Here is a 12,972-nt window from a genome sequence, read left to right as displayed (position 1 = left end):
TCCAGTCAGAGGGATGGAGATGGGAGGATGGAAAGGAGAAGAAGAGGAAGAGACGCAGATCATGGCAGGAGACCTATGCCAGTGCTTCTGCCTTCTGTTTGGGGAAGCATCAGAGGAAATGGCATAGTGGAGGCCAACTTGGCCTGCGTTCCGTTTCGCAAAAGGTCAAGCTAAAATGCTCTCCTCTGTCTTTAGGTTTTATCCCCATTTCTGTCTGTTTAACTGTCTCTTTGTGTCAGGCCGGTCCTTTCTCCCTCAGGCTCACCACTCCAGGGGGGGTTTTAACATAGGAGCTGATGGAACGGGTTCAGCCCTGTGTTTAAGATTTAATGGGGTTTATTCCGTGTCACCTTCAGTATGAGCTGACGTGCTGAGCCACTTCGTGTTGACTACCACAAGCTTGTATTTAGAGAGAGAGAGAGAGAGAGAGAGAGAGAGAGAGAGAGAGAGAGAGAGAGAGAGAGAGAGAGAGAGAGAGAGAGAGAGAGAGAGAGAGAGAGAGAGAGAGAGAGAGAGAGAGAGAGAGAGAGAGAGAGAGAGAGAGAGAATTGAGATATATTTCCTTAGGTATCGGATGCTGTACTTGTTAGTGGGTTAGTCGCAATAATGTAATCAATTAGTGGATTTGTGGCTGCATCGCTGTATACTGTGAAAATTGTCCTGGGAATTTGATGTGGCATCTTCAACAAAACAATTTCTTTTAATGATTTTGTGATTTCAGTTTTGCATGTCTGCGGTACCAATCGTCTTGCCCACCTCGTTGTCTTGTGGGCACTGTGCGTCTTCCCAAACGAGGTCATAACTCATTGGGCCTCGGAGACAGGCCTGTCTGTGTCTGTCTTCGCCCTTGCTGGACTGTCTTTTATTATTCTGTCTGAGGATTCTATCTCTCTCTCTCTCTCTCTCTCTCTCTCTCTCTCTCTCTCTCTCTCCCTGCCTCTCTTGTCACTCTCGCCCACCCACTCCTTCACTCCATGTCCTCTTACTACTCTTGTTTTTCCTGTGTTCCTGTCTTGCTACCTGTGTGTGTCTGTCTGTCCTCTTACTCTTGTTCACCATGTTCTTTTTGGCAGTCAGCTCATAAAAAATTCAGGTTATTTGGACAGACCACAAGTAAAAACATGGCTTAATGCACAAGTGACCTAGCTACTACACTGTGCATGTGACCATCTGATGTGGCCCCCGCGCACTAGCAGTCGGTGAAGGCTGTGTTTCACCGTTGCATTTGTCAGTGTGCCACTTGCTGGATTCCCACTTGACTGGAGGCTCACACACAGAAACTCCACATCGTGGCAGAATTCCATGTTTGCTCTTACCCAGGATCGCAGCGCTAATGGACATGGCTATCATCTTCAGTAACCAGAAAAGCATTTTAGTGGGCCGCTCGAGACTCTATCTCCTCTGTGAGGCCACTGATTTCAGCTGTCTCTCCCCCCCGCGCCCCACCCCCGGGCAATCTAAGCAATGAGGACTAAACCGGCACAAGGGCAATTGTACCTTTTTGAAATAATACGGCATCTTTGCACTTTGTAGCAAATCAGTGCGGTGTCGTGCTGCTGCTAGTCCAGTAATGAAGGACTCTGTCATCCCTGCCACAGCAAGGTCTCCCAATCTCCAGCTCCCTTCTCACTGTTGGCTCAAGTTTGTTTGTGTTTCTCAGTATGCAGAGGCACACATGCATAATACATGATGGCCAATGGTGGTGAATTATAGAAAGATGTGCTCTATGTGACAATGGGAGCAGCATTGATATGTGACACTTATAAAACACAGATTTAAATTTCATTTCTTGTTCTCTCTCTTTCTCTCTCTCTTTCTCATCTTTTCTTTTTCTCCCTAAAAATTCAATTCCACTAGCTGTGTTTCTTTCTCTAATACTGACTGGATCTTTTAACACTTGCCTCGTGTTTTAATTTGATTTTGACTGTCCTGAAGTTTGTTGTTCTCTGTTGACCCGCAGGTCAAAGAAAGACAAGAGTAAAGGAGTGGTGAAGGCTGAGCCGTCTGACCCCGAGCCGGAGGGTCTGTCCCTGCTGGTGCCCGACATCCAGAGGACCGCCGAGATCGTGTACGCCGCCACCACCAGCCTGCGGCAGGCCAACCAAGGTGAGCGGAGTGGAGAGGAGACGAGTGGAGTGGAGTGATGCAAAGGAAATGGGGAGAATGGTGGGGAGGAAAGAGAGTGTGAAAGGGAGAAAAACGGAAGAGAAGAAAAAGCTTTGCATGGACAAGGTGCTCAGACAATCCTAAAAAGTATGATCATTTTATAGGGATTTTAGAGAAAAATACAAATGTGACTAAATTTGTGCAGGTATCCAAACAAACAAATGACGGTACCCAGTAAAGTGTCTTAAATGTTGAAAGATATCTCGGCATGTCAGAACTCCAAGAGTGCCTGCCTGACTGACTGTGGCCACACACTCCTGGGGGTTCATGCCCTCCAGCGGTCCCTCTGAAGAGCCTGCTGTGTGAGCCCTGCTCTACACACAAAGGCAAAGAAGTGGGTCTCTAACTTTAGCCACAATTCTCTCACACACACACACACACACACACACACACACACACACACACACACACACACACACACACACACACACACACACACACACACACACATACCCTCTTGTGACTGTGATGGACTGTCACCGGTGCAGGCACGGTTGCTGGTGGTCAGTCACACACACACACTGCACCAAATTTTCTTGGATCTTGAGCACATCTACGCACATCTAAGACCTGCCAATCAAACCAACACACACACACACACACACACAATATGTCTGGCCATTACAGTGCCCACACACACGCTACATCATTACTCTCTGAAGACATCAAGCCGTCCTCCCCAGAGAAGGTTTTAGAGTTGCTGACAGACTAGAAAAGTGACCGGTCTGCACAAGGGACCAGAGGGGTTTTGGTACTGAGTGTACACTCACTCTATCACTCTCTCCCTCACACACACACACACACACACACACACACACACACACACACACACACACACACACACACACACACACACACACACACACAAAAGCATATATTTACTCCCAAGCCCATAAATGGTGCTGCTGGTGGAATCCTCTGCTAGCTATTACTCGCTGTCAGTAAAAAAATTGCCATTGATACATGTCTAAGGCATGATTGACTGTTGCACTTCCCTCTCCTCTATCTCCGTCTTACTAGGAGCTGTATTAATTAGTTCTGTCCCATTCTTGGCCTATGGACACACACACATACACACACTTACACACTTACGCTCACCCACACATGCAAACACACAGGTGTTACCTATGCTCTCTCACACACACACACACACTGGCACACAGAACCACAGGCACGCTAGCCTGCTGTTGAGAGCTGTATGTGGTCCCAGAGCTGGTGTTGAGGGAGGCATGTGGTTTGGGCACGCTGCCCATTTTGTGCAAGCTCAGATCAGTGCTGCTGTCATCTCCTATAGGGAAATCAATAGGATAACAGCCCCTGTGCCCCCCTTCTCCCAGTCCAGGAAGAGGAAGGGCAGTGGGGGGAGTCGCACAGCATCGCATGCTGGAAATGGACATGTGGAATATGTGCGGGGGGTTGGGGGGGTGAACTGTTTAATTAGTGATTCGTCTCCAAGAAACGGTCAAAGAGAGGCTAACGAGGGGGCTGGGATTTGACGAGACCTCTTTTTACACATCTCTGTATTGACCGGCTCTGCGTCCGCCAGTGTCGATACACAGCGCCTAATGTGCAAGCTGGAAGGGAAATAAATGAGGGTATTGATGTCTGTAGTTTTTTTCTTTTTTTTTTCCTTTTTTTTTTATACACTGCGCACAGGCTAAGCTTGCCGTTATAGGCAGGTTAAATGCACAAGTAATTTAATAGCATTGAACATGCATCCAGGTAGCAGCATCAGTGCGCCGCAACCAGGGAATTGGAGTCAGGGTCTCCAGCTCACCTATAATGTATTAAATATATACAGTTAATGATGTTGATGCATGGAGCCTCCCACCCCCTTCTCCCGCTGTCTGCTCAGTGATTGCAGAGAGGTGACAGTGGGATCCACCAGTCTGATTATTTCTCCAGTGGCAGAGTGGAGCTGTCGATAAGAGTGCCCCTGTTGCAGAAGAGATGAGGCCCCTGCCAGATACCATATCGCCATCTTGTAATGATGTGGCCGTCATTTGTCAGTTTTAATACATTCGCTTTGTGTTTCTCTCTCTGTCTCTCTCTCTCTCTCTCTCACTCCATACACCTTTCTCTCTCATTCTTTCCCCATCTGTCTCCACCCCCCGCTCCCCTCACTCACTGTCTTCCTCTCTCTCTCGTTATCTGTATTTTTCTTTCTCGTCTACCACTGGAGAAACATGGAGAAGATCTCCTTGACAGCTGAGTTGTTGTTGTTTTGTTTTCGTTATTCTTATGGGTGGGGGAAAGTCAAACCAAACGCAACACAGGCCTCTTGCTGTGTGTCCTCCAATGATCACTCTGTGTTAGTGGGGGGGGGGGGGGTGTAATTCGTGGCAGGGTAGCTGGACACCCCACAGTCAGAGAGCAGGCAATGAGAGGCGTTCCTGTAGGGGCTCAGGTCCCAGAGAGATGCACTCACAAAGGGGACCTTCTGTCGGCTCTGTTCTTTCCTGCCTTCGAGGGCTTTGGAGTTGTTTATCATACTATCATACAACATGTGCTATTTCTTCTTCTCCCTGTTTTTCGCTTTCTCACTTCCCTCTCGCATACCCCCCCCCCCTTCTTTCTTTCTCTCTTTGATAAGTTGATTATTTGGTGTGTCTTAATGATCCAATGTTGGGAAAGTGCGAGTAATCAATGTAATATAAGAATATTAAACTTAATATTAGAAGAATATTAAACTTCTTTTTTTCTCTATCCACAGAAAAGAAACTGGCCGAGTGCTCGAAGAAGACGTCCACCAGGCCCAAGCCCATGTCTGTGATGCGCTCTTTGGAGGAGAAGTATGTGGCAGCCATGAAGAAGCTCCAGTTTGGTGAGTTCCACCTGAAAAGCCCACACCTTGGCCTGGCAGAGGGAGGGAGGAAGGGAGGGAGGGAGAGAGTCTAGGGAGATGTGAGCAGGTTTGGAGAATCAGGGCCAGAGAACAGAGGCGCTAAATGAAAGCAAAGGAAGATGAAACCCTTTTTAATTTTTTGGGCTTTGTAGCTGTTTGTTCTTCCTCTCTGAGTGCCTACAGGAAGGAGGGAGGAAGATGCACAGAGGGAGCAATAAAGAGAGAGAGTGAGTGAGCAAAATAGAGGCTGAGAAGGAGAGGTAGCAGGGGTGAGTGAGGGAGAGAGAAAGATACAGATAGAGGTTGAGAGAGAGATGGGTATGAGCAAAGGAAAGAGTGTGTGTGTGTGTGTGTGAAAACGAGAGCTGAGGGATAGAGAGGCTGAGGGAAAGAGGAAGAAGCTGCTGGAGCACACAAATGGGTCTCCTCAGGAATGATCCATAATGCCATCGCTGTGGCGTCTCTCAGGCTGGGGGAAGGGGGAAGGGAAGGCCTTCTCTGACTGTCACTTCTCATCCCAGCACCCACTGATTGATGGCCAGACTTTTGCTCCGCCGCAATTGATTTTTGCAAGTGGGAGACGTCTGAAGTAATCGCGCCTGACACCAACGTAAACAGGTTTGCGCTGGTCCCCAATACAAACGGGGAGAGATGATGGCAAAGAAAGAAAGAAAGAGAGAGAAAAGAGGAAGAGCAGGTATAGCCCTCAGGAGAGAGAGAGGGAGATGTGAACCATGTGATTAAGGAGCAGGAGAATGGGAAGCGAGTGTTGTATCTTTTCTTAAAAGGTTTCCATACCAGCCTTTAATCTTTTTCATCATTGTGTGTGTGTTTGTGTGTCTCTTTCTTTCTCTGTCTTCCCCATAGATACGTTTGAAATGGTTACCGAGGATGAGGACGGTAAGCTGGTGTTTAAGGTGAACTACCACTACATGTCTCAGGTGAAGAACGCCAGCGATGCCAACAGCGCTGCCCGGGCACGCCGGCTGGCCCAGGAGGCCGTCACCCTCTCCACCTCCCTGCCCCTCTCCTCCTCCTCCTCTGTCTTCGTCCGCTGCGACGAGGAGCGCCTCGATATCATGAAGGTACGGGCAGCTAAGGCAACCATCAACTCACTGCTACACACACACACACACACACACACACACACACGCATGCACACACATGCTTGCACATACAAACGTCTTTCTCACACACACACATTAGGGCTGGGCGGTATGACGGTATATACCGTGCAACGGTAGAAATGTGTCTACCGGGAAAGATTTGGCTATACCGTTTCAACCGCGGTATACTCTTATTTTGAAATCCAATCGATTTATTTTTAGATAATGACCTCCAAACTATACAGTTACTCGCCAAAACGATAGAAGACATTCCTCCAAAATACCTCTTTAACGATTCTGTTGTCGCTTGGTGATTTCCGTTTAGAAAAAATAGTTCTTCAGGCAAATAGAACTTTCAAGTACTGTATAGCCTATGTCTGTGGACACATTTCGCCACCGCTGAAGTGTCCTCTTTTTCACAAACTCAAATCTGGTCACCCTACGTATAATAAACCGTGATATAAAATTACAAATACCGTGATAGAAGATTTTGGCCATATCGCCCACCCCTAACACACATACGCACAAGCTCATGTTCTTGCAAGCGCATACATACATGTGCACGCTCTCACACACGCACGTACACACACACACACACACACACACACACACACACACACACACACACACACACACACACACACCCCTCATGTATGTTTTTTCTGTAATCTTTGCCTCTGTGTGCAAGGCTGAGGGCTTTTTAATAAAGGGGATATTACTGGGGCCCCATCTGCTGCAGAGGAGCTGACTTGAGGGATGTGTGTGTGTGTGTGTGTGTGGGTGTGTGTGTGTGTGGAGCTGCTGTGGGAGTCAGGAGCCAAGCAGTGCCTGCTCCCCTCAGGGCCGTGTGTGGGTGTGAGAGGGTTGCTCAGCGGGACTCCAGCTATTTCGGATGGGATTTAGCCACGGCTGGCTGGAACGGAACGTCGTCCTCGTTCCCCCGTCATGACGAGCGGCGCGCCATCTGCACTCGCTGCTGGTTATGGGGGCACCGGTCCCTCCCGACGGCAGCCATCACTCTCTAATGACATTTTAGAAATGGCCGTCACCCGGTGTCCTGATTAACTGCCACGGCGTCAGTTAAATGTCAGAGCCCTCGTCTGGTTAGGCGTGTTTCAGTCATGCTCCACTGGAAATCACCTCAACACCGCGCAGAGGCTCAGGCAGAGCAGGCCAGCGAAGGCAAGGCAAGGCCAAAGTGTGTGTGAATGAGTGAGGGAGAGAGATCCGGTCCTTAGGTTGGGCCCCCACCATGCCACATTTCTCTGATCTCTCTGCTGTGCTCTTTTCTCTGCCAGCTATTACCCCCCCCCCATCACCCTGCCCTCAACACGCCCCCTCCTTTCTTTCTTCCGTTCTCAGTCTTCCCTCATGAACCCAAAGTGTGCATTAACATGCAAAGTTAATGTTCGCTAATAGCAGCGCGTATCCTGCTCAGATGAGAACATCCAGGCATGTGTGCTCACACTCTCTCTCTCACACACACACTCTCACACACACACACACACACACACACACACACACACACACACACACACACACACACACACACACACACACACACACTCCTCATGGTGTGGGTGCGCGAGCAGTGTGGGGCCTGAGCGCTGCTGTCACAACACTCTTCGCGCCTGAGCGACACTCCCCGACCCCCGGGGCGATGCGGGCCACTGAGCCTGCCTGTTGCCGTGGCAACGCTGTGCCTTAGCCACCGTATCCCCGCTGGTCCCGTCCTGAGGATTTTCCACCAGAGTACACGGATATTTCTTCCTCTTTTTCCCTCCTTTTTTATTTTAATCCTCCTTTTTTCCCCAAGCTTCCTTTTTCATTTCCTAAGAGTGTCTTACTTCGCTGACCTGGTTAGACCCTGTCTCTCCGGTGTGGTGCATCTGCAGAGTGATTTCATTAATGTATGTCTGTGTGGATGATTTCTTAATCCATCCCTCCTGCCTTTCAAAACAGTGCCACGGCTCGGCACTCCTCTATCTGAGGAAGCTCTGTTCCCTTCTTTCCATTTGACATAGGGACTCCAGTGGCAACCTTTTTTCTCCCCTCCCACTCTTTCCTCCTGTACCTCCTGTTCTATCAGTTTCTCTGCCAGAGTCTCTTTTTATCTCTCTTATTCAATCTTGTAGCTGTCTGATTCTCTCTGTTTCTTTTCTATCTTCTGAATAGTCAGCTGGAAGCTCCGTTTTGACATCTGAACACAATTACCTAGTTTGTTGTCTCTGTGCATCTCACTCTCTCTTTACACACACACACACACACACACACACACACACACACACACACACACACACACACCACCTCCTCAGCCTGCAATCCTCCCCACTGCCCAACCAGCACTAAACCCTGGGGTTTGTATCAAGATGGCAGTGCCAAATGCACTAGAAACAAGGTCTTGCCTCTGTGCCTTTCACATCAGATTATCCAGTGCTTTTAGGGCCACGAGAGGAAAGGGCGGAAAATTGAGCGCACGCACGCACGCACGCACACACACACACCAGAGGGCACATTGCAACGTTGGCAACACGCTTGGTTCCTAGACGGCAAATCTTAGCTGACCGCTGCACAGAACAACAGAGTCTGATCTGTTGTGTGATGATTTTCACGTGAAATGCATTACTTAAACAATAATGAATTCATCTCTCTTTTCATCTCGCTTCTCTCGCTTTTACCCTCAAATAAACCTGAGAACAGTTGTCAGCCATTCCATCGCCGCATTTAACCATTGCAGTCTTCACATGTTTCTGTTCAAAATGAATATTGGTCGATATATCACCATCAGATTTTTAAATCCTCATATATCGAAATCAGTATCGGTCTTAAAAATCCTACATCGGCCGTTGAAATACAGATATTTGACTACTGCAACCAAAGCGGAATACCTGTAAGACAATGTTTGAGACATCTCTGAGCGAGGGAGTTCTCTTCCTTCCGGATGAGAGGTCTTCCCTCCATCGATCAGGAGGGAAGGGGGGAGAGGAGCGGGCGGTCCCACTCTTACAGCTCACTCCTGGCGGTGCTCAGTGACGCATGCTAACACTCCTCCGCTGGACGAGCTTCACTGCAGCACCTCCACTCTGATTGATGTTGACTCTTGCCTTCTGTACCTGTTATGTGCTAATCAGAAATTGACAAGCAGCCAAAACCAAAGACCCTTCAAATGCATTTCGCTCCTTTTATAACGCACTTAACTGGGTTTCTTTTTGCTAGTTTTTTTTAATCCTGATAAAAATGTGTTGGAATCAGACACCTTGTCTGAGCTGTGGTCTTGTGAGGTAGTGTTTGTGCTGAGGTGAACGAACATTAACATAACGTTTGTATGTTTACATACAGGTCCTGATTACTGGTCCGGCAGACACCCCATATGCAAACGGCTGTTTTGAGTTTGACGTGTACTTCCCCCAGGACTACCCCAACTCCCCCCCTCTGGTCAACCTGGAGACCACCGGGGGCCACAGCGTGCGCTTCAACCCAAACCTCTATAATGACGGCAAAGTGAGTACCTCCCAGTCCACATGCTTGAGTCCTGTGCCAAAACCCTCGTCTCTGTGTCTGAAACAGTCTTTAAGATGCTCTGTCTACCACACTAAATGAATATTGTATAGTTGTGTGTGTGTGTGTGTGTGTGTGTGTGTGTGTCTGTCAGTGAGTGAATGTGTGTGTGCACAGTATAGTTGGGAGTGTTGTTGTGTGTGATGTAAGTGTGGACATGCGTGAGGTTTTTAGTAAAGTGCAGGTTCCCTCCAGGCAGAAGCGACCTGTTTACATAAATGCTGTGACTTCAGCAGCGCAGTGTCTGTCTGTGGGTGGAAACCATAAGGAGACCAGCAGACTGTTCCTTCTTTCTTTCGTTCTTTCTTTCTCTCTCTCTCTCTCTCTCTCACACTTTCCCCTCACTCTGTCTATGACCTTTTTGTTTTCTTATCTTTCCTCTCCCCCTGCCCCACATCTGTTCTTCACTTACACATACACACATATACATATATACACACATCCACAGACAGCTGAACACATCCTTTTTCTCTCTAGCACACACACATACATTTCTCTCTCCTCCTCCAACCTCTCCTCGTTTTTCTTTCTCTCTCTCTCTCTCTCTCTCTCTCTCTCTCTCTCCCTCTCCCTGGTCAGGAGTGGTAAAGGTGCTCTTGTCCCTCCCATCTGCTGGCCCTCATTAGCAGCGGTGTGACAGAGAACATCTATTTTCATAATGGGAGGTGACAACTGCTCCAGGAGTTACTGTGTGCTTTAGACATCAGACCTGAGATCATGCCCCCTCTGCTCACCAGGGACCATGTGTGTGTCAGGCAGATGTTTGGGAGTGTGTGTGTGTGTCAAGTGTTTTGAAGTGAAATTTAAGAGTTGGCTTGGTATCTGACAAGTTTCCTCTTTCTCTCTCGTCTCTACAATCTTTCTCTTGTATTCCCCCCCCCCCTGTCCTCTCCTCTTTCTCTACATCTTGCTCTCTCCTTTCTCTCCTTGTGTCTCTCAGGTGTGTTTAAGTATCCTTAACACCTGGCATGGTCGACCAGAGGAGAAGTGGAATCCACAAACCTCTAGCTTTTTACAGGTAAATGTTTCCCTCTCTCTCACACACACACACATACACACACACACACACACGCAAACAACTGACAGGTTTCTAAGCATTCCACATGAAGTTCCCTCAGCCTCTTAGCTTATATTTAGATTCTCAAATTAATGTACCCGCCCGCCTTCACACTTCCCACAACTGTCACCCCTCGCCCTCACCCAGCAGAGAGCCTAGGGAGTGGGATGAGCGTCCTAGCCTCCAGTCACTCACCCCCTCTCTCCCTCTAGCAGCGCTGAAGGTAATAAATACTGCAATGGCCTCAGAGCAGCAGGGACACGAGAGAGAAGGGGGAGCAGGGTCACGTGACCCTGCGGGATCTCAGGCAGGGGGTTAGAAGTGAATGGATGTATAAATAGGTGAATGCATAAATACCTCACGTGTGGGGAAAGGACTTGAATAGTTTCCTTCCTCCTTTTCTTTTCTGAACGTGTGAGACGGTTACTTTTAAAGCCTTTGATTTGATTTCACACCGATCTCCCGGCCTGGCTGACGTCGGGTGGCTGGGCCAGCGGAGTGAGCTGCTGCGGGGCGTTTTGGCCTCTAGCCTGCTCCAGTCCAGCATCATCAGCGGAGAGCCCACAGTAGCAGATTATCTTCAGACCCTCTGCTGCTCTCTGCACTCAGCCTCCCTCCCTGCCTCCTCCTGTGATGCCCATTATCTGATTTATTTAAAACTGATATTCCTCCATTACCCCCACCATCATCCACAAACCTCTACGCCCTACATCATAGGCTATCCTCTATTGAGAACTGGGGAATTAGTGTTCTCTGCTTTTATTGATCTCCCAACAAGCAAGTAAAGAGCCCCCCTCCCCCTCCTCATCACCCCACCCCATTTCCCCCTCGGCGTCCAGCTTCTCCGCCTCTGATAATCCCCTCTCATGCAGTAGGCGGGGTGGAGAAAGTTCGTAGAGATGTCTCCATTGATTATCATTCTAGTTAGCGTCCACTGGGTCGATAATGGAAATCAGACAGGCCAGTGCCGTGCCAGGGAGGACTGTTCTATCAGCTCTGCGCTGTCGAAGGAGCGTACGGATGCGACGGGGTGGGGGGTGGGGGGTGTGTTGGGGGTTCCGGAGAGTTCAAGGTTAGCCGGGTCAGACAGAGAGGGTGGGCTTTTCCCGGATACACTGATTATATTCTTTGGAGGCTGGAGAGGAACTTTGCTAATGCTCACTAGCGGCACATCAGTACTATCACCTTTTGAAGACGCTCACATAAGCATTCATTCACACAGCGGATGCTTTAATCTAGAGAGACTAGCAATCCAGCTAGGGCAGACATTTATCAGCACTCCAGCTCCCTGGGCTTTGACCCCATGACCTGGCCCCTCATTTGGCAGACATTTATATGCTAATTCACTTACAGAACACAATCCAATTGTACTGCTGTTTTAACAGGCCAACTTCAAGACAAATAAAGGGAGATAAAGTTTCCAAGAATTAATTCAGCAAATCTGAGTTCAAAGTAGTTTTAGGACCCACCCCCCCAGTCCTGCTATATTGAAGACATGTAAATATCCATCATTGACCCTTATTGTGTGTGTGTGTGTTCAGGTGCTAGTGTCCGTTCAGTCCCTGATTCTGGTGGCGGAGCCGTACTTTAACGAGCCAGGCTACGAGCGCTCGAGGGGCACGCCCAGCGGCACACAGAGCTCCCGCGAGTACGACGGAAACATCCGGCAGGCCACCGTCAAGTGGGCCATGCTGGAACAGATGAGGAACCCCTCGCCCTGCTTCAAGGAGGTGAGTCACACACACACACACACACACACACACACGCCTGTGATGCTTTTTCAAGGACACAAGCTTCAACATGGCAGGACAAATAATCTCAAATCTCATTCACACTCTCGCACCCAAATCCACTCAGTCATGCCAGACACCCTGTCCTTGACCCAGCCCAAGCCTCGGCCAAACACACCAAAGGAGGCGCTCTTGATGAATCTCAGCCCCTCCCAAATTTCATCTCCAGTTGCCTCCGCACGGACAGCCCCAAATCAATTTGTGCCCCCACGACCGGAGCTGCTCAGGAACGTCAACAGCAGCTATCAGGCCTCTGTCAGCTCATAAATTCTGTGTTTATTAATTCATTCCGAGGGCAGATAATATCCTCTGGATGCGCTCCCCCACCTCTTCGGCCGTGTTCTTGATTTCTTCTCGTCCTTGACACGGCCCCCTCACTAGTGATCACTCAGCCCGCTCCACACCCAGAGAGTGAGGAAGGGAGGGAGGGAGGGAGAGAAATGGGGAGAA

General features: G+C 49.0%; 1 protein-coding gene across 1 annotated transcript in view; it reads left to right on the top strand.

Moving 5' to 3' along the window:
* Positions 1 to 12,972, top strand: part of birc6 (baculoviral IAP repeat containing 6) — a gene marked incomplete at its 5' end in the record, with an annotated part of 90,429 nt that overhangs the window by 64,250 nt on the left and 13,207 nt on the right. The window contains 6 exons of the mRNA XM_031579321.2: positions 1,961 to 2,106; positions 4,880 to 4,990; positions 5,879 to 6,096; positions 9,457 to 9,618; positions 10,616 to 10,693; positions 12,274 to 12,462. Of these exons, the coding sequence (XP_031435181.1) occupies positions 1,961 to 2,106; positions 4,880 to 4,990; positions 5,879 to 6,096; positions 9,457 to 9,618; positions 10,616 to 10,693; positions 12,274 to 12,462 (904 nt within the window). The remainder of the gene's footprint in view (positions 1 to 1,960; positions 2,107 to 4,879; positions 4,991 to 5,878; positions 6,097 to 9,456; positions 9,619 to 10,615; positions 10,694 to 12,273; positions 12,463 to 12,972) is intronic.

The sequence above is a fragment of the Clupea harengus genome, chromosome 13 (assembly GCF_900700415.2).
Source record: "Clupea harengus chromosome 13, Ch_v2.0.2, whole genome shotgun sequence".
In the NCBI taxonomy this organism is placed as follows: domain Eukaryota; kingdom Metazoa; phylum Chordata; class Actinopteri; order Clupeiformes; family Clupeidae; genus Clupea; species Clupea harengus.
This window is presented reverse-complemented; position numbering and strand designations above follow the sequence as displayed.